The 20,450-nt window shown below is 35.5% G+C and overlaps 3 protein-coding genes and 1 long non-coding RNA gene across 5 annotated transcripts; 1 reads left to right on the top strand and 3 right to left on the bottom strand.

Moving 5' to 3' along the window:
* On the bottom strand, window positions 1-3,185 carry LOC114537781 (eukaryotic translation initiation factor 4E-1A-like). The gene is made up of 7 exons (XM_028558875.1): window positions 3,121-3,185; window positions 1,909-2,044; window positions 1,413-1,493; window positions 1,213-1,323; window positions 924-1,063; window positions 735-789; window positions 1-227 (listed from the first exon to the last, which is right to left on the bottom strand). Exons 1-7 carry the CDS (start codon window positions 3,183-3,185, stop codon window positions 168-170), a joined length of 648 nt encoding a protein of 215 aa, XP_028414676.1. The 3' UTR covers window positions 1-167.
* Window positions 3,186-4,003: 818 nt separating this feature from the next.
* On the bottom strand, window positions 4,004-12,650 carry LOC114537754 (40S ribosomal protein S24-like). Of its 2 annotated transcripts, none has more exons than XM_028558847.1 (5): window positions 12,527-12,650; window positions 4,801-4,869; window positions 4,504-4,713; window positions 4,180-4,290; window positions 4,004-4,065 (listed from the first exon to the last, which is right to left on the bottom strand). In XM_028558847.1, the coding sequence occupies exons 1-5, from the start codon at window positions 12,527-12,529 to the stop codon at window positions 4,063-4,065; spliced, it is 396 nt and encodes a 131-aa protein (XP_028414648.1). In that variant the 5' UTR covers window positions 12,530-12,650; the 3' UTR covers window positions 4,004-4,062. The 2 variants fall into 2 exon arrangements, with proteins under 2 accessions (XP_028414648.1, XP_028414647.1); XM_028558846.1 differs by lacking the exon at window positions 12,527-12,650 and adding an exon at window positions 5,672-5,703.
* On the bottom strand, window positions 7,724-9,045 carry LOC114537755. Its single transcript, XR_003688632.1, has 2 exons — window positions 8,485-9,045; window positions 7,724-8,293 (listed from the first exon to the last, which is right to left on the bottom strand). It is a non-coding gene; the product is annotated as an uncharacterized LOC114537755 (long non-coding RNA).
* Window positions 12,651-15,741: 3,091 nt separating the features above from the next.
* LOC114537792 lies at window positions 15,742-17,254 on the top strand. Its single transcript, XM_028558884.1, has 2 exons — window positions 15,742-15,941; window positions 16,680-17,254. The coding sequence occupies exons 1-2, from the start codon at window positions 15,888-15,890 to the stop codon at window positions 17,112-17,114; spliced, it is 489 nt and encodes a 162-aa protein (XP_028414685.1). The 5' UTR covers window positions 15,742-15,887; the 3' UTR covers window positions 17,115-17,254.
* Window positions 17,255-20,450: the final 3,196 nt, after the last annotated feature.

Genomic DNA, 20,450 nt, shown 5'->3' with positions numbered 1-20,450 from the left:
ATGTTCAATGCAACTCTCGTCAACTCTAGTTTATGTGGAAGAAAACGGATTAAAATTTATGTGCCTCAGTTAATATTATTTTGCCAAGGCAAACGATATTGATGGTTTCCGTGGCTTCGTCTTAAATATATATTTGGCCTAGGTTTATATTCAGCTTTCACCCAACATCAAACGGTATATAGGTTCTTAGTAGTTGAACCAGTCTTTACCATCGTGTCTGCATGTGTCTGGAAGATATTGTCATGTTTGAATAAACAGCATCTTGTAAGAGTATTGTAACTTATAAGTTTGAAAATGATACAAAGATGCATCACGTTGCTGATGGTGCAAACTATTAACGCCGTAATGTAAAAGTATACATGAAGTATAGCTAGAGACGTGGGTTTTAACGTCCAGAATTCACAAATTTAATCCTTAATCTAATCCTTTAGGGTTAGTAGTTTATCTAACCCTTTAGGGATTAGGAACTTAGAATTACTAAGGATTATTTTAACTCCTTACTGGATAAACGGGTCATATTTAAGATTTATAAGGATTAGAGATTCTTCAGAAAATGTCTGACAATTTTCACTTGCAAAATTCCATGTGGATCTATATATACTATCAACAACCAATGCTATCTTGTATTGCAAGAACAAAACATGCTACTATACTAAGGCATTCATTCAAATATAGCGTTTAACCACTTCCATTACTTTGGGCATGCATGAATATTCTTTCAATAAATCTCTTACCTGAAAACCAATAGATGCTTTACCAGAAATTTGTAATCGTGATTTAATAACCCTTCTATAAAATCAAAAAACTTGATTTAATGTCAAATTGGATAAAAATTTTACCAGCTTTTAGCCTTTAGGGAGCAAATGATCAGACGAAATCTCAAAGAGCAAATGATCAGATGAAATCTCAAAGTCTGGTCTTACCCTATTGTTATATTAGCTTGTTGTTCCTTAGCGTTTCCTGTCCATACTGCTAGTTTGTCCATCTTAGGTCGTATCTGAACTACGGTACCACATACTAGATCTGAATAGTCATCAAAAGCTTCACCAACTAGGCATAATAGCTACAAAGAATGGATTTAGAAATGTTTGAAATATAACTGTTGAAAAAATAAATTATATATATACATATAGCAAAACTGGTAAAAAAGAAGCAATTTACTACAAAAAGGATGCTAGTAGGGTAGAAACAACTTTTCATGTCTGTCAATACCGTTTCTAACCATATCCTGTCTAAGTCTGCACGTTGAGTCCTATTACTATTGATTAGCCAACGACCACCAAGTTTATTCCTTTCATCTTCCCACATCGGTTTTATGCCATCCTAGAAAATGGAGATGTGTTATTAAAGCACGAAAAAACCCATACAAAACATCACTAGATAATAATTATGATACATGATTATGAGATTACCTTAAAAACACTATAATCACAACCAGACTGTAATTTTGCTGCATTCTTTATATGGTTGTATATCGCCCAAAAATCCTCGACCTTTTGTATTTGAGAATTTCCATTATGGATTTATAACAGAAATAATATTAATGCAATATGATTATCTTAAATCATTTTTGATGATAATTTACAATAATTACATCGCTATTTTGCCACAATAGCATAATCAGACAAATAATGCATTTGAAATGCGCAACACTACCAATATTTTGGGGATCAATGACTTTGAAAAACAACAATTATTTCTAAAGAAATGAATAATTATTAAAATTTACATAATAACAAATTGTTAGGCTGGATACCCAACTGACCAACCATGTCTTACTGACCAACCATGTCTTACTGACCAACCAGGTCTAGTCATGAAAATCATTTTTAAAAAGACACAAAGAATATATAGTTAAACAAATTCAAATGTACCCCCAAAACTAGCAAGTACATCATCAAAGGATACAGTATCAAATGTAGTTATAAGTCTCAGATTTGCTTCCCAGGTTTTACCCTTTTCATTCTTATAAAACCACCAAGCCCATTTATTTTGTAATGGATGTTTGACAGCTAATTCCTTCGAAATATCTGGTTCATTCTTGCTTCCTCAGCTACATTCTGTCGAAAAATATTAGTACAATATAAATTAATACTTTTGAACAGATATATTTATTATGGATAAATTTGATCAGTTATTTTGTCTCATGCAATAAGCAGAAATGCAATTCTTCAAAGAGCAAACTTAAATATTTGTTAAATTAAAATATTACAAACATTTGCAACCACTTCATAATCCTTGGGGTTATCAGATGGGGTTAACACATTGTTTCTTCCACAAGATATACAATTTTAGGATCAAATTGAAAGAGGCAAGATGAGCAATGTGTATGAAATTCCAATCAGTATTTCTCAATGTTTTGAATCATTATAAAGTTGCGGTTCTTATTGGTTTTCAACAAATAAATTGCTCAACCCCCTGCCTCCCTGCCTTTGGCAGCACTGTGTAAAATGAGAAGGAAGTTGAAATACAAAAGACTTCAATTTCATGAAGGTTTGAAGGTAAGATCAAAGACTGGTATCATGTTTTTGGTCAATGAACTTTAGTATATTGGCAGACCTACAACCTTCATGAAAATTCCTTCCCATATAGCAGCTAATTTGTCATAGTGTGGCAAAATACCTTGGGCTATATCTAGAGGGGGATTTTTGTTCATTCAAATGTTCAACATTTAAAAGTTGTACATGTGAATATAGATTGTACAATCCTCTTTTGTAACAAAACGAAGTCCACATATTTTAGGCCAATTCCTTTATATGAGAATTCATTTAATTACCATCCTATAAGATTTACAATTGTTGTCCCACCCTAAAAAATCTGATATTTAATTCGTGGCTATTTCTGGACAATGTGTCTATAAACTGGCTTGACCTTGCATCAAGTAGGTTGCATAATTGCTGTTTATTATATCGAATCAAATAAACATCCTTTAACCTATACAGAACAAATCTAATATGAAATTGACACAAATCTATCCTTTTTTGATGAGACCTATATGAAAATCTAATCGAAAACTGACTTAGCGTACACTACACTTTGATAAGGATAAACCTTAGTCATTCTAGTGCAACTCCTGTCTGAAATGTGGCCGAATCACGATTCATTTTGGCACTCTTCTACGCGCGTACCTCTGGTTTCGGGTTTTTCTTTTTCTCCTTTCCTCCTGATTCGTCTCCCGAAGCCATTTCGGTGGGTTATTTGAGAGAAGATCGTAGTTTTTGTTTAATTTTTGAAGCCACACGTGCCAGAAATCAAAGTCGAACTATATATAAATTATATGAAAAATTTACTTTCGTTTGGGATGACGTCACGTGTTTTTCTACCCACAACGCACGCAAAGAATTCAACGAGGTCACAGGATCAACCACTGAGCTATAATAATCAATCGCGGTGGTTATCTTGGTTATCTATGGATATGGTAACGAAATACCACATTATCGTAGGCTCACAATTAAAGCCGCATAGGTCAGCTATTATACCCCATCAAAAACCACCGTAAATTCGTAACTGCGCGTGGTTGTGACATTAAAAAATAAAAATATTCAAGCTCTAAGCCTCCCCAATCAATAACAACCTGTTGTGGTTGTTCTTGACTGACTCCATATCTATAAGACTATGACTGAAATCACTGCGGGTAGTATCAAGATGATGGTAGTATCTATTAAGAGTACTAGGGCCTTTATAAAAGATATATTGGAAAACGTTTCGAGTTTGAGAGCAGGTTGCGTACATGGCTACATGCCTCTCATGAAAACAGCAATTGCTGAGGTTAGCATGTTTAAATAAAGTTTTATCATGGTTTTATGTATGTATGTATTGATTATAAGAATTACTTTATGTGTCCACATAAATATAGTAAAAAATGCCAACATCACACCCTGGGGATGAAAAGATTTTGTTTCAGTGCAATTGGAGCTAAGCCCCATTCAATAACAGCTATACCATGAATAACTGCTGTATATTTTCTGTACCAGGCTGGTTTCAGTAGCAAAAACAACAAGAATTTAATTTTTAAATTTTATTTCAGAACAATCAAAAGTATTCTTGGCTGAGAAGCATCCATTACTACAACAGAAGAAAAAACAAAATGAGCTAAATCAAAACTGCTGAATAGGCCATTTGAATAGGCCATACACCTAGAACATAGGTGCATAACTGCAAAACATCCATGAAACATACCTTTTTGCCAGTTCCTACTTTGGCTTTCTTCGTGCCTCTGACCTTTTTCATTCTGTTTTTCTTTTCCTTCAGCTGCTTACGAGCTGTTTTTGCTTTTTCCATCAAACCATGCTAAAGCAATAAAATCACACATTTAGCACCTTGAAAACTTGACAAATAACACATTGCTTAGTATATAATAAGACACCTTACTCAGTAAGCATTAAAATAATTTCTAAACATTTTCCCATAGACAGAAATTTAACATTTTAAACTTAGGGTTTTGTAGGTGGAAACCCATAGAGTAGCTCAAAAGGTTGCCATGCCAAGCTTTCATAAACTTACTCTGACTAATCTGTATTTGGGTTCAGTCTTTTTAGCAATGTCTAAATTATCATAAATAAGCGCAAAGCCGGTACTTCGTCCACCACCAAACTGTGTTTTGAAACCAAAACAAAAGATCACATCAGCTGTTGTCTTGTACATTTTTGCTAGTTTCTCGCGGATTTCTGTTTTTGGTACATTTGCACGTCCTGGGTGGATGATATCTACAACCTTTAGAGGAAAGATAATGATCAGCTGAGCAGTGTTTCAACTCAACAAATGATATATAGAAAAAAGGCAAAGGATTAATAAACATACCATTTGCTTGCGTTGCAGCAAGCGGTTTGTTAGGAACTTTCTCGTTCTAATGGTCGCTGTGCCTTCACTCTAAAATGAAGTTAAAATTGAATCTCATAATGCATCTCATTAAAAAATCTAAAATAGTAGGTACATCGCTTTTTGATATACAAGCAACCAGCATAAATTATTCCCATTATTAATCCCATACATAACTGCAAAACTAGCTGAAGTTGACTGTTGATATTTTTGTTTGCTCATGTTAAGAAAGAGCCTTTCAGAACCTTGCTTGACTTTATGTAAGGTCTACTATGGATACTACCATTCTACAGAGTACAGAGTTCTTGTCACAATTTTTTGCTTATATTCCATTTCATTTTGATTAGGCATATGAACGATTGTAACCATATCAGGGTACGAAATATGATCAAGTCAGTATAAATGAGGCAAACAGTCTCTCTGAAGTCCACTAGCAAGAATACTCGTGTACTTAGAATCACATCATCTACCATGACTTGGTCACAACTCACAAAACAGCATATGAAATGAAATAGAATCAAAGCTTTACAACAAGTAATTCTGCAACACGCATTCTGGTAGATTGGATTACATATATGAACTAAAACGTCTTCCCTTCTGTAATATTCTTTGTTATACGATATACAATAACGATAGCATTCGTATAATAATACATGAATCGTAAAATAAATTTCAACATCATTACGAGGAAACTACTGATTTTTTCGGGTTTTAATCGTGATCGATTGAAAAATAAGGAGATGCTTGTATAAAATGTTATACAAGCTATTCGGATTCGCATCTTATATTTTAATAATGATTCGGATTAGTAAGATATTGCAGGGATTCGAAAAGTCTATTTTTCAAAACATACCATTTTGATGTTACAGCAAGAGAGAAATCTAAAAAGAACGCGCGAATATGTGGGAGCTTGGCACGAGCGGTAGTAATTGAAATAAACGCCTCCCTTTAATAAACGCCCCATTGGATAAGTACTCCCTAATAACCGCCCCCATCTAATCATAGTTAATGATCTAATATACACCGTTTTATGGGCACGAAAGTTGCTGGCTAACTGGCAAAATGTAAACTGTTGCTCAAGAGTTGGAAGGGTCGGTCATTTCATATTTTCATTTTCAATTTTCATTATTTCGTCCATTTCCTTTTCTCTCATTTCATATTTTATTCTCAATTTTCATTATTTCCGCTGAGTTTTCAGTGTTTTAATTACATTTCATTGACATTGTTCCAGTTTGACTACCCAGGACCTCAATCACATCTTGGTGATCAGGAAATTACCCAGTGATCGAGGTATTTAAGGTGGTCTTATACAATTTTTTTATTTTGAAAAATAAAATCTTTTCATGCCATATTGCAAGCCAAGTTTCTCTGAGTGAAAAAAGACTTGTAAGAATCTTCAATCACTATATATAGTTACCCACACCAGACACATCCAATGGTGGAAAATTGACAATTTTTGAAAAAACTATTAAAAACTAGGTTTTAACACTAGAACGACGAAATTGATTTTATCAGTTAGTTATAAATACACTGGCGGTCAAAAAGAACTGCTCAAAACAAGTTAAAATGCTCTCAAATAAACGTAACTGTCCCTCTAACGATATATACGAGTAAATACAGACTAGATTACATGCTAAGCCATATGAAATATTATTATTTTGTTGACGCTCCTTTGGCCTTATAATTGATGACGGCCTTACACCGGCGTGGCATACTTTCTGTTAAGGTGGTAATCTTAGCGGTCAAAAGAAATTCATCCTATGGACAGTCTTTACAGCAGCCCATAAATCATGGACGCTTTATGAATGAATTCCTCTCCTGCACTATCCCCTTGACATTGTCGCACAGATTTTCAATAGGGTTAAGGTGTTTTGAATGTGCAGGCCAATCCATTTCTGTCACTCCCTCTTCCTGAAACCATTGTTTGACAATATCTTGGAAGTGTGGCAGGTTGGATTACATTATTGAAATATTGTTTGGAATAAGAGAATTATACAAAATACCAATGAAGCTCTCTCCTATATTCGCTTCTTTTTTATCAATTTGTATCTAAACAGTTCCTTTTGACCGCTAGTGTACAATAAAAGATAGATTGTCTCTATTCTTGTTACATACGATAATAGCAACATTTGAGCAATTCTTTTTGCCCGCCAGTGTATTTTTGCCTCGGAGCTGAACCTTGAATAAATAAAACTTTTCCAGTATTAAACGTTAAAATTTAAAATTTATATTAATTTTATCAAGTTAGCTTTACTACTTTTTGAGTTACCTTTTCCCAAAATAAGGGGAATGAGAATTTTAGTTTGCTGAGAAAAGCGACGAAAAACGTTTTGCATATATTCATAAATTATAGAGAACAATACAATAGAACAATGAAACAATAGAATAAGCCAATGGGCCTCTTTTGTTTGCTCGGGGTAAAACCCTAATTAATAATACTTTTCGTTTAATTCTCGCGTTCTTTATATATTTTTTTGACAAAAAATATTAAGGATCGATTAGAGAGACATTTAAGTTTCCATCCCTTGAAATCATTTTTAAAAACAGAATAACTGATCGTGATTTTTTTGTATAAGACCACCTTAAACCGTATGCCATGCAATGGTTCGATACCCATTTTAGCCGTGAAATGGGCACGGGTACCCATTTTAGCCGTGCCATGCCATCAATTTCCAGTATATTTGTATTAGCATATCCTTCGGCAGCAAATGCTCTTTATACCCGATTCTGTTTCATAGACAAAACCCGGGGTATACAAAATTGATCCTTATCAGAGATGTTTCACAAGACCCACGCCATACTATAACATTTGAGTAGAAACGATCTAAGGAAGGCCTTTGACGTGCATTTACAGAAGATCTCGCGTTACGTTCATTTCAGTCATACAATTTGACACAGTTAAACGTAAAGATTTACTTGCATTTATTTCAAATCACTGCGATAGTTATATGCCCTTACATGCATGATCTTTTATTATCCCGTACTTGTAAATTAACTCATTTCGATGGCCCAATTTTGATTCATGCAGAATGTTCTTGCTCAGTAGCGCTAGGCTAGACTGATGTTATCAATATGCAGTTAGTTAACCATGTGTTATTGCTTTCAATGCCGCGGCAGCTCCCAGACGCAATGCACATCCAATAATAGAGAAAAAAATACTCTTGAATTCGCTGAATTTGCGTCGGACTACCGCCTGAAGCCACGCAGTCCAACTGTTAATATTCGTCTCCACTTCTAATTTCCCATTGACCATTTGTACAACTACTTCGTGTTGGCGTTTGCCTGCCCAGAAGCACAAGGATATATGATTGGTGTAGCATGAAATCTCCATATTTTTACGAGCCCAAACCTCGGTCTCGGTGGCAATCAAACGTACCTTCTGCATCGCATGTCTACAGTCACCACAGGTGCATTGGTCGAAATATCTGTTTATGTCTTTGTGGCTAACTTCTGGGTTACAACAGATTTCCCTGACCTATAGCATAATTAATCATATTGCTCAAAATCGAACAGGCGAAACTACTAAATTTCATCAAAATTTCAAAGGTGAAAGCACGTCTATGGCCATCATGCATGAGTTCTGAATAACTTTTATTAGAAACTGAAAGAACGCGCAAGCATATGCCATAATTATGAGGTTGTAGATGGTCTCTGAGAGTCACTTACCATATTAGAAGTTTTGAATCACTGATTCCAGAGTCTGCCTTTCGTTTAATTACCACGACGAAGTTTTAAAACATATGGCTCACACTGTGACGAAGCGATGGTATATATAGCCACCTCCTTACATTCCTCACCATAAGGAAGACTTCCGGCAGCACGTTTCTATAACCACTCCTTTGTTTCATTTTTCGTGAAGAACTGATCGTGAGGAAAATTTTACTCTCGCAGGCATATATTTTTGGCTATTATGCAAGAGATCATCTTCCTTAACATCACTTCCAGTCATTTAAGGCATTTGAAATGTATCGACCTGAAAAATGTTTTCACACAGAAAGGAAACACGTGATGGACGAGTCGTTGCAGCATGTTGATTGACCATCTGCAAAATTCACCTTGAACTGTCTGAGTGGAATTTTCATCTGCAAAATTCACTTTGAATGTCTGAGTGGAATTTTCATCTGCAAACAGTGTAAAATTTACCTATATATTCACCTACGATATTCGAAAATCTCTACCGGAGAAAAGCATTAAAGCTGAGTTTGGTGATATGGGGCTTGATAATCAATATGTTTCACAAGACAAGACTGAAATTCATGCATCATACAAAGCTTGAAATTCAGCTTGAATTAAGAAACTCGGAAATTTATTTTTATGAAAATTGTATGTTCACAGACGTTTCAAATGATCAAATCATCTAGGATTAATAACGAAGACGTGTACTTTAGATGAAAGAGTTTCGTTGAGACATGTCTAACCTTCCTCTCTTCATTAAGACAAATATTACCATTTATGGGCATATTGACGGATCACTTGTTGGTTCAATCCTGTAGTTACATGAGAATAAATCTGGTTGATCCAGTTGAACAACATTTTTCTCTTCTTATATACAATGTAGTAACGGGGAGTTGTAAGACTCCTATGTAATAATAGTAAATTTTCATACAACGACAATGTATTCATTAATTTAGGCAAATCCCAATCAAGTTTCATGCTCAGTTACCATGTTAAATATTTCCATGTTACCCCGCGCATCATGCATATATACAATGCAATGTTCTTAATTAAACAGGCACAGGCGCAGCTAGGATTGTAACTTTACCATTGAATTTTATCTTTTATATGCACTGTTATTTTCAGGGTGTTATTTTAACACCAAAACAGGGGTTACGAGATTAATCGAAAATAATCCTTTTTTTTTGGGGTTACAAATAACACCGTTTCTGGAGTTAAATTTTAATCCCCATTTTGGGGTTACATTTAACTCCCATTTTGGGGTTAAAATAACCCCGTTTTCAGGATCCCGCTATAATACCCGGAAAGAAATAAAGAATCATACAAAAATTTGAGCAAAATTTTATTACTTTATATTCAATCTACAATATTTACAACATAAATACAACTTCATATTGAAGTTTCCTGATAAATCATCAGAAATCTAAACATTTTTCTTTTAAAGAACAAACAAATGCATTGTAAAAACTTTACAAATTATATCCTAAGGTAGGCAACTTCAATCACAATATCGAGATGTATACATGAAAACAATTCGAAAATACGTCAATTAATACCTAAAACTAATCTAAAATAACAAGTGAAATGAAATCTACAATATTTTTACTATATACTTCCTATGTTTTAACTTTGAAAACAAGTTATAGAAGCGAGAAAAATGCGAAAAGTTTTTGATATTTTACTTATTTTTGGAATAGGCCGATGCTGGACCCGCGCTGTAGACTTTTAAGAACGTTTGAAAGTGACGAATTCGTAACCTCATTGGCTGTTTTTTATTCTTGCTGTTGTGACAGCCAATGAGATTACGAATTCGTCATTTTCAAACGTCAACATGCAGCGCGGGTCCAGCAACGGCCCATTTAAAAAATGAGTAAAATATCAAAAACTTCGCATTTTTCTCGCTTCTATAACTTGTTTTCAAAGTTAAAACATAGGCAGTATATAGTAAAAATATTGTAGATTTCATTTCACTTGTTATTTTAGATTAGTTTTAAGTATTAATTGACGTATTTTCGGATTGTTTTCATGTGTACATCTCGATATTGTGATTGAAGTTGCCTACGTTAGGATATATTATACTATATATAATACCTTTTTATCCTATTATTAAATATATTTAATTCATATATAAGCCCTCATTTTCCTTTAGACTATGAGAATATGAAAAATGTTTTTCATGTCTACTGTTCCATATCAAGATATTTTTAGCGACCTACATTAATAGTTTTGTATTGAATTATTTTGTCGACACTTGCTGAAGGTTTTCTGTTGAAATATTGAAAATATATTACACACCAGCGCAATTGTGTTTGTATCCTGGATGGCTGAGCAACTGTACACTTTCTTCCAACAGAGAATTACAGACAATTTAGCTCACGAACTGCAGTTTAATTTATATCCACAATCGGCAGGTAAACAGTCGCACTCCGAGAGGCATGAAAATGATATTCAAGTACGTACATTCCCGTTTTTAACTGCATACAGCAAATCCGCCAACCTTTCTTTGACGTTTCCTCGTTCAATTCGGTTTTAGTCGTAATTTATCTTTAAAAATACAGGCAATTCTCCCGTGGAACCAGTAGTGCTTGCGAAGGTTTTGAAAAATAGCTCGTTTTGCATGATTGCATCAGCTTGATCACGTGGTATAATGTACTTATTTTAACCCCCAAAATGGTGTTACATTGCGCGTAACCCCCTTACGTGGTGTTATTTTAAGTCCAACTATGGAGTTATTAAGCTGGAATTTTGTAACTCCCCTATTACACCCCTAGAATCCCTTAAAAGTGGTGTTAAAATAACACCCTGAAAATAACAGTGTGTGATATACCGTCATTACCATCTTAGGAAATCAAATTGGCTTTATTGCGGATCACGAAATAAATAAGTTGATATTGATTACTTCCCAAGTCCAACTAGAGTTTTGCTTTTCATACAATAATTATAGGCCTATATACAAATGCGATTTTTTATATTTTTAAGTGACACTCTTCACCGTTGTCGTTGATCATGATTTTAGTGAACACCCTTAAGTTCAATGTTGTTGATAACAGATTCCTCAATCCAACGGCTGCATGTAATGTTTGCATGGGTTATATATAATGGTTCCCGAGTAAAATGTATTGAAAATACGGTAGTATATAGCACGATTATTGCATTGGCCATACAATTGCATGGGCCATTCACACACTATAAAAAATCGCTTCGTCTTCTGACCACATGAATGCATGCATGCTATGATTTAATTCTACGCACTCTCTTGCCAAATACAGATGGAATAAAACAACTCGTTCATATAGCAAAGCTTGTTCAAGTTAGTTTTAAAAAAAGATGATTCAAACTTCAGGTGTATGAGAAAGAATTTACACAGCCTCTTATTCAATGCAGCGCAAGCCATTATAGCATGTAGCAAGAACTTACCGCTTATATATCAAATACTGCATGGCCTACTATAAAATAGAGGGAAATTAACGCCCCAAACTGGCGGCTCTTGATGAGGGAACACAAATTGTACATGTGATAGAAGTGAAAGATACGAAATAAAATCGGCTATGTAACGAGTAGCCATTGCCCATGAGCAAGGGAGGTTCGTGCATGTTCAGTAATTCTTGCCCTTTCATGACATATATATCATTCAGGATTGCAGTAGTTTAAGGCTAACAAGAAGAGTATTTAATACAGATTTCTGCCGATGCCTCAGGAAATAAGGAATGATGCGGTTTCGTTTACTAAGCTCAGTACATTCATGAAGGTTCAAAACGAAGCCTAGTTTACGCCAGCGAAGCTCACATTGCCTTAAATGATTTGTAATTGGGTGTAAAGAAAGTATACAAATATTTTTGTTTTTATATGGGCGAAATAACTTTTAGACATTTTGCAACGGAATAAAAGCGAAAGTACGATATATGTTATTGTTGGTTACAAACTGCGTTTTAAATTGAAGGAAAGGTTTGCTGGATTCTCAAAAAAGCTTCATGTTATGATTTACGACAAGAGGAATTACATTATATATAGGAGTCTTAATTTGCGAACTTACCATGTCGAAGGCGTTACGATTGGAATTAAAATCACTTTGCTGGGAAAATGTCCCTCTTCTCTCAAATATTTTCCAAGAAAAGTGTGAAATTCGGAGAAAATGCTTCGTTTTAAGCAGTGAACGCGATGCTTCATAAACTTTTGCATGGATCATGTTTCATTCAGTATCTGTTGAAACCGATTAAATATAATTTTGTCTATATTTTTATTTTAAAACTTGTAAAACAATCTACAGCTATTCTATCATAGCTGTATTACCAAAACTTTATTAATCTGTGATGTTTGTTAATGGTCTGACTTTTCGAAAATTAAGAAAAAAATTAGCGAGTCATATGATCTACCGGAAGTCTATTTCCTTTCTCTTTAGCTTCCTTGAACAATCTTACCGAGAAACGTTATTGCGCATTATTTATTCTACCTTTTATTCCGAGAAAAAGTAGTTGTTTTAAAAGACAAAGCGTTTTGGTACTTCGAAGGTTCTCTCCCAAACGAAGTGTCAAGGTTGAAAAACACGTGACCGGCATGCGCAGGTCAGCTGGACCATGCAGGCATGCATTTTGAAGGACACCGGACATTCTGACGACATTTCACAATGGGTGCGAATAATTCTATCGAAAAACAGTCATATTCGAGACAGGTATATTTTTTATAATATTTACGCAGTTCAGATAAGCTCGCAAAATTATATTGCCTGTTGAATAACAGTTTGCATCGAAATATATAGCGAGCAAGCGGTTTACAGGAAATGAACCGAAGCGTGGCTGCATCGCAAAACATGCAAATATACGTTCACTATTTCGAAATACAATGCGTGGATGAATAAATTCTTTCTCATAAGGGAGAAATAGTAGTTTGGAATTCGTAGAAACAATTCTTGATTGAAATTAGAGTTGTCCAGTGTATTTCTAGAGCTTTATAGTACAGTCTATCTGAAACATATACCAGCCTGAATTTTGCTGCTTGCCAAAAAATATGAATTTTAATGTTTTATGCGATTTTTGATCGGCTAATTTCAAATCAACTTATAGTGGTAGCTTCGTGTTTATTATTACGAAGCAAATTTCCACCAATTCATAAATGACATGGCAAAAGTTGCGTAGAAGACAAATCAGCACAGGAAGTGTTGGTAGGGATTGTGTGTTTTGATTCACTTATCTACGTATACACCAAAAATACAAGAAGTTGTTTTATATAAGCGAAGCTTTTATATGTTTCGAATTACTTCTACAGATTTCGAACGTCATATTTTGTAATTGCCTAGTTATATGCATGCATTTCGATAGCCACACAGGAATTTTAGGTTGATGGTTAATTGAATTATCGTCTTCTGCCATTCTTACACGTTAGCCTATCGAATTGCAATCTTTTGTGCATACTACGATTCTATTGGCTATGTGTGAAAATGACAAAACATGCATAAACGTTGATCAAGGTCATCTTTTGAATGCATTCATGACCTGCAAAACGTTGGAAACCGCATTAATTCTCTATTCGATTCTGTGATCACACATGCAGTCATTCTTTTGTGCTTCTGAAGAAATCGTACAAAATACCGGGTGGTTTTGTCTGTGTACACCGAGCTACGAATACTTTTGCATGCATGTGCATGCCGCTCCTCTGCGAAAGCCAATGCAATTTTATCAAATAGTTCGCTTTTGACCAACCTAGGAGACAGTCGAGATCATTAGCAAGCGCACCATTGGCAAACTAATCGTGAAGCATTGTGGTAACGAAGGACAGTCAGATGACCCGACACTTGTTGTGTCTCTGAGACGAATACTCCAAGCGACGATCACAAAACTCGACACGGAATCAGAGGAAACGTGGAGGAATGCAGAGATCGTTATTTACGACCAGGAAGGAAACGATTTCTGTATTCGATCGGGAGATTTTGAAAACAAGTTTGTCGTTCAACTCGACGAAAAAGATGAGATTAACATAACGTGCACTAACAGAAAAAGCGAAGTTTATTTTCATGCCTAGGTGCTCCTTTCAAACGGACCACAAATTCGTCGAATAGCTCGCTACGTTCGGAACATAAAGCTGCCATAAACCATGAACCGACCTTGGAATATGACGCTGGAAAGTCTTGAGTAGAGCCTAACAATCTAACAGACTTGAAAGTTGAATCCTGTAACGACATGCATGCAAGGCAACTCGATTTCGAAACATGTCCAAGGTTTAATATTTTAGCAATGTTTTATATAATGATATATATTTTAAAGCGAAATGCTTTTTTGTTGTTTAACAATTAAAGGTTAATTCAAATCAGTATACAGGCAAAACTTTCATGTCGTCTTATGGTATATATGAAGTTATTTGCATGCATGATGTATCTACACTATTAAATATTCTTCCTGCATTCTTTCACACTGATTTTAAGATTTTACAATTGAATGTTCGGATCACAAAACAACGATTTTCAAAACACAGCATCAATTCTCTCTTCACTTTCAAAAGAAATCATATTCACGGTGCCACTTTGTGTTTAGTTTTCTTGACGAAGGCTCCTGCATGACGAAGGCTATCAGGTCGAAACGTCAACGGAAGCCGTTTTGTGTATTTTAGGCAGTTGTTATCCTAAATTTAATTTCAACAGCCTTTTTTAGTTACATGCCGAGTCATGCATGCACGTAAGAATTAGTATCGATATCAATAGTTTTTTTTTAAACTATAAGGCCAACTGTTCCTGACTTGAATTTGAAGTGTGAAAATTCCACTCGAAATTAAGACCCTTTTTATAACCTCTATATATACGCACTAGCTTAGCAATAAGAATTATATATGTTTGATTGCCCCTTAAAAATTCTCTTATTTTCATTTTTAGTTTTGAGAAAGTGGTTTGTTCAAAGCATTGGAAGTGAATTCGAAAGCTTTATTATAGTTCAAACCTTGAGATCATGTTTCATTATTTACTGAAATACATTATTAAACAGCTATAATGTTGCATGTCTTTATTTTTATCGTAAAACTGCATGGTCAAACTACAATCTATCGTTTTTCTATCATCGCTGTGCTCTGGATTTTCTTTCATTTGATAATAGTAGTATGCTTTATTTGGTTTATTAGAAATGAAGAACTGAAAATTTAATTAGCTCTATCATTTGATCTACCGGAAGTCTATTCCCTTTCTCTTTGCACAGTTTCCTGTTTCCTTGAAGTATCCCACCGAGAAAAGTTATTATGCATGCATTATTTAATATTCCGCCTGTTATTCTAGTTCAAGACTGAAAAGTCGCGTTTGAAGACGAAACGTTCTGACTCTTTATATTTAACGATTCTTTCAAACAGAGTATTAAATACACGTGACTGGCAGGTCATCTGGGGCATGCATCTTGAAGGAGTCCAAACGATACATCACAATGGGAATAAGTAGTTCCAAAAGTTCTATAGAGGAGCAGCCGTATTCTAGACAGGTAGCTATATTCGATAGTACTATACATTTCAGCGAGTTTACAATATGATATTCATCTACTATATCTATGGTTTACGGCGGCAGTGAGATTGACGAAACCGTGGCTGCGTCGTAATCGTAATTTAATACCGAACTAAGTTCAAAAATATTCAAAGTATATATGGCATGCAATCTGAACTTTTCGTCTGTCAATAACTTCAGTACAGTACAAGTCATTACAAATTTTGGAATTTAGGAACAATTTTTAGTTGAAATCAGAGTTAGCAGTGTTATTTCGCCTGAATTTGAGGGCTTGCTTTCGGATATTTCGATGGTTTCAAGTGAAACTTATACGTACGGCTTAGATTAGCCGGTTTTAAATCGACTTGGCAACATCTTGTTTATTGTTGCATGCAAATTCCTACAAAATTTCACAACTGACGTTTCTAAATTTCTCAATAATCAGTTTTTAGAACAGGAGTTAGCATGAGACGTATTTAATAAAGGTTGTGAATCAAACCTCAAAAATACAAGACTGAGTATTTTCAAAGTTTCGAACGAAAGCTATAGCTCTTACATATATAAAGTTATATTAGTTAAAAGTACCGAATTGGCCATTGGGTACCAGTGCCAGTCTTTTCTATTGTTTTTTGACGCGATCGTTCAATCGACGATCGTGAAAGACAAGAAGATTAGAAATGGACTGGCACTGGTTGGTTGCGAAATCGTCTTCAAACTATTTCGCTTTTGACCAACCTAGGAGACAGTCGAGATCATTAGCAAGCGAACCATTGGCAAACTAATCGTGAAGCATTGTGGTAACGAAGGACAGGCAGACGACCCGACACTTGTCGTAACTCTGAGACGAATACTCCAAGCAACGATCACTAAACTCGACACGGAATCAGAGGAAACGTGGAGGAATGCAGAGATCGTTATTTACGATCAGGAAGGAAACGATTTCTGTATTCGATCGGGAGATTTTGAAAACAAGTTTGTCGTTCAACTCGACGAAAAAGATGAGATTAACATAACGTGCACGGATAGAAAAAAGAAAAGTTACCTTCCGTGCTTCCCTTTCTCGTCAAAACAGTCCGACTCCTCAAATAGTTCATCTTCATCGGCAAAAAAAGCCGCCATTGAACAGGGACCGACCACCGACTCTGCGGGTAGTGAAGAATCCCAGGGTTCGTAGCAATCGGGGGCGAGTTGTTTAAAGCTAGGTTAGCGCTAACCCAGGATTAATGCGCTCTTTTAGTTTATGCTTCTGAGCCGCTGTGCGCTTTAAAACGTTTACAAGATAAAAAAAGACTTCTGTCAGTCCAGAAATTTTTATTGGAGAAGATATTCAACTTTGTAAACAAGTGATTTAAAAAGTTGACGGAAAGATTGCTTTAATCCAGGGGTAAACTAACCGGCTTTTAAGCAACCGCCCCTGGTTAATTGGATAAAAAAACTCTTGCCAACCGAAAGATTGCGAGCTACGTATGTATAACACATACGTCTTAGTCGAAACATATATATATATACAAGGCAAGGTTCAAAATCCAAATCTATAAAAACTACTCACAAGATGCACAAGATTTGACTTTTCCTAACGTTTCTATTTTAAAATATGTATTGTGAAATATAATCTCGTAGTACATACGTTTTTTGTAAACAAGTGGGCAGGATTTTTATGTTGTTTTATTCATCGACTTCCCTAAAATTTTCCACGCATTATCAAATGTCTGCAACGTCAATTTATTCAAATGTTCCATTATTAATTGTCTCTTGAATGAATGTAGTAGACTTGGTGTACCATAATATCAACATACCATGGTATTTTTTATGTCATTGTCCATCAAAATTAATGCTGCCGAGGTCGGGGTCTCGATGTGGCAAAAAAAAAATTAGGGATGGGTTTTTTCAATTCAAACGTGTATCTCAATCTACCTGCATCAGCTGGTTCACTTTTTCAGTCATGCCAATGATGTCTTGAATGCGTTTCTTTTCCTCATCATTGAAGTCGTCAGGAATCTGGGTTTGAATCGCCTCACGATCAACTTGCGGATGTGCAAAGACCCTCCTGAACTCGAGCAGTTTGAAGAACACTTTTTCATGTTCTTCCGACCAGGAAAACTCCTTCTTCAAATCATTCCACTTCTTGTTCGCTTCTCTTCCTTGTGGTGTCTCCTTTTTCGCATCCAACCAACTTTTCATGCTCGTAAATATTTTCCGGGATCCGTATTTCTTGCTGTTTGGATATACGTATATTGCAAGATCCTTTTCGAAATCGAATGCAATCTGACCAGTTTGGAGAGAATAATTTTGCTTTTGAAGTTGATCAACTTGCCTTTCCAAGGTCTCTACCTTTTCTTCTAAACTTTTCACATACTCTGTAGAAATTTCTTGTGCTTCTCTGATGCCTTCTTTTATCTGTTGTAACATAGCTTCGCCATCAATCAAAGAGCGTTTAAGATTTTGTATTTCATTTAATATCTCTCGCTCGGCGCATTGCTCTTCAATTTTTTGGGTCGTTTCGATATTGGTTTTATACCTTCTGTTTAACTCTTCGACGCGAGGAAGCACATTTTCAGCTTTTCGTTTTTTCACGAAGTCAGCAGAACTTAACGCTCCATTCGTCTTTTCTTTGCTAGCCTATATATAGAATATAAACGAAAACACAAATGGACGAATCATTCCAACCATCATAATTGTATTTTTAAATGGTTTATAAACTAGATCTATTTGTTATAACAATATATACAACAAATCTAACATAGATTCCCAAATGACTAGCGCTATAGGTGCGATAGCACCTTTGACGGTCAGTATCGTTGATTAAAATGCATGCTTATATTGCATGTACTTCATGCTTAATTTTTTGTTTGAACTACACGCACGCACGCTTGCTTGAATGGGCGGTTGAGTGAATTAGTTTTTCAAAATTGAATCAAGTTAATAATTCACCCAACAGCTGTTAGCACCATCAAAATTTAAATTCACCTCGAGTCATGCACACAATCAACAAATACCATTTGGTTATTTGTACAGGGTTATTTCTGGGTCTGCATGGTAAAATTCGTAGTATATCCACCACTGGCATGCATGCACTGAGCTATAAATAAAATGCCTGCATGCAAACTTTAAAACATACCATAATTTGAGCGCTCACAGAATTTCATCAGCCATCTTGCCTCTACGGAGTTTTGAACGTAATGCATTCTCTAATAAATGTACGGTAGTTTTATATAGGCCTGTTTAGGACTTGTCTCGTTTGCGTGTCACGAAGTCAAACGCGCGATATGAAAAGGCAGATTTCTAAAAACAATGCAAAATGGAAAGCAAACCGACGGGAATTGGCTGCGTTTGCGTAGCACGTTACGACCTGCCCGGCTTACAATAAAAAGAAATAATAAAGCAATGGTCTGATTAATAATGAATTGTTGACTTTGGACTTTCTCTGATATTCTTTGTACATCAATTTGACATAATATGGTATTTGCATTTTATTAGCACGCATATATAGGTGTCTATTAATTCGCATGACCATGCAGTATCAGGGAGTTTAATTAAAACCCAACACATTAGAAAATACCGCAATATTAATTAAAAGTGTTTATGAAGAAAGGCGATTTTCCCCGCTCATTGTTAAGCACCAATTAAAAATCGTTCAGTAAACATTGCGTGACAAGTTGATCGCGGCAGAAAATTAGGCCTGGTTAACACTAGCTCCTAAGAATCGGGGATCCATTGTATTACTTTTCGATAGACAAAGCATTTTCCCTACCAGCGACCTCAGGCAAAGGGTGACAAAGGGAATCCTAGCTTCTTATGACAAGTGTGAACCAGGCCTTAATGTTACCTTACGCAATGATCCAGAAACGCATTAGGGCGTTGCTGCTATCGTTACCAAAAGTAGAATCTGATCGTTCTTCTCGCAGTATATTTACTGTAACATAAATTATTGTTATGAACTTGGTCGAGGAGTAAATTAGATCTCTCAATTTTTGTGGAACCTGTTACTCGGGCTAGGTTTCGAGATTATAATTTTTTGGGTCGCAGGGTTAGTCTTTCGCGCGTGACGGTCGCAGATTTAGTGTGCAGTGAATGTATGATCGAACTATTAGATACAGGCTTGAAGTGGTTTGACGAACGGGCACAGAAAGAAGCGGGACACTAGCGAAATAACTTTCAAGAAATTTGACTGAATGTGTTGCTGCATGTGACTGATTGTGCTATTTTTATATCGTCGAGATCCATGATAATGTACATGAAAACGAAGTCTGATTTAAAAGTAAACTAGTAAATAAGTAAACAATGCAAATATTTTTTGGCTATCGCCCTGTACCCCGACCACGTCGCCTGAGTTAACGCAATAACGCCTACCTGGCATCTTTTTTCACAAAAAAATTGCGAGGCAAATTGCGTATGTCACCAGGGATGCCGGAGTGATGCAAAGGCAATCAAGACGAAGGGAGATTAGTACTGACAGAGTGTTTGCAACAAATATTGGCAGTTGACAACAATAAACTCTGTGTGTAGCCGA

Source organism: Dendronephthya gigantea, unplaced genomic scaffold (assembly GCF_004324835.1).
Source record: "Dendronephthya gigantea isolate DGI-Jeju-01 unplaced genomic scaffold, DenGig_1.0 000164F, whole genome shotgun sequence".
NCBI lineage: Eukaryota > Metazoa > Cnidaria > Anthozoa > Malacalcyonacea > Nephtheidae > Dendronephthya > Dendronephthya gigantea.
This window is presented reverse-complemented; position numbering and strand designations above follow the sequence as displayed.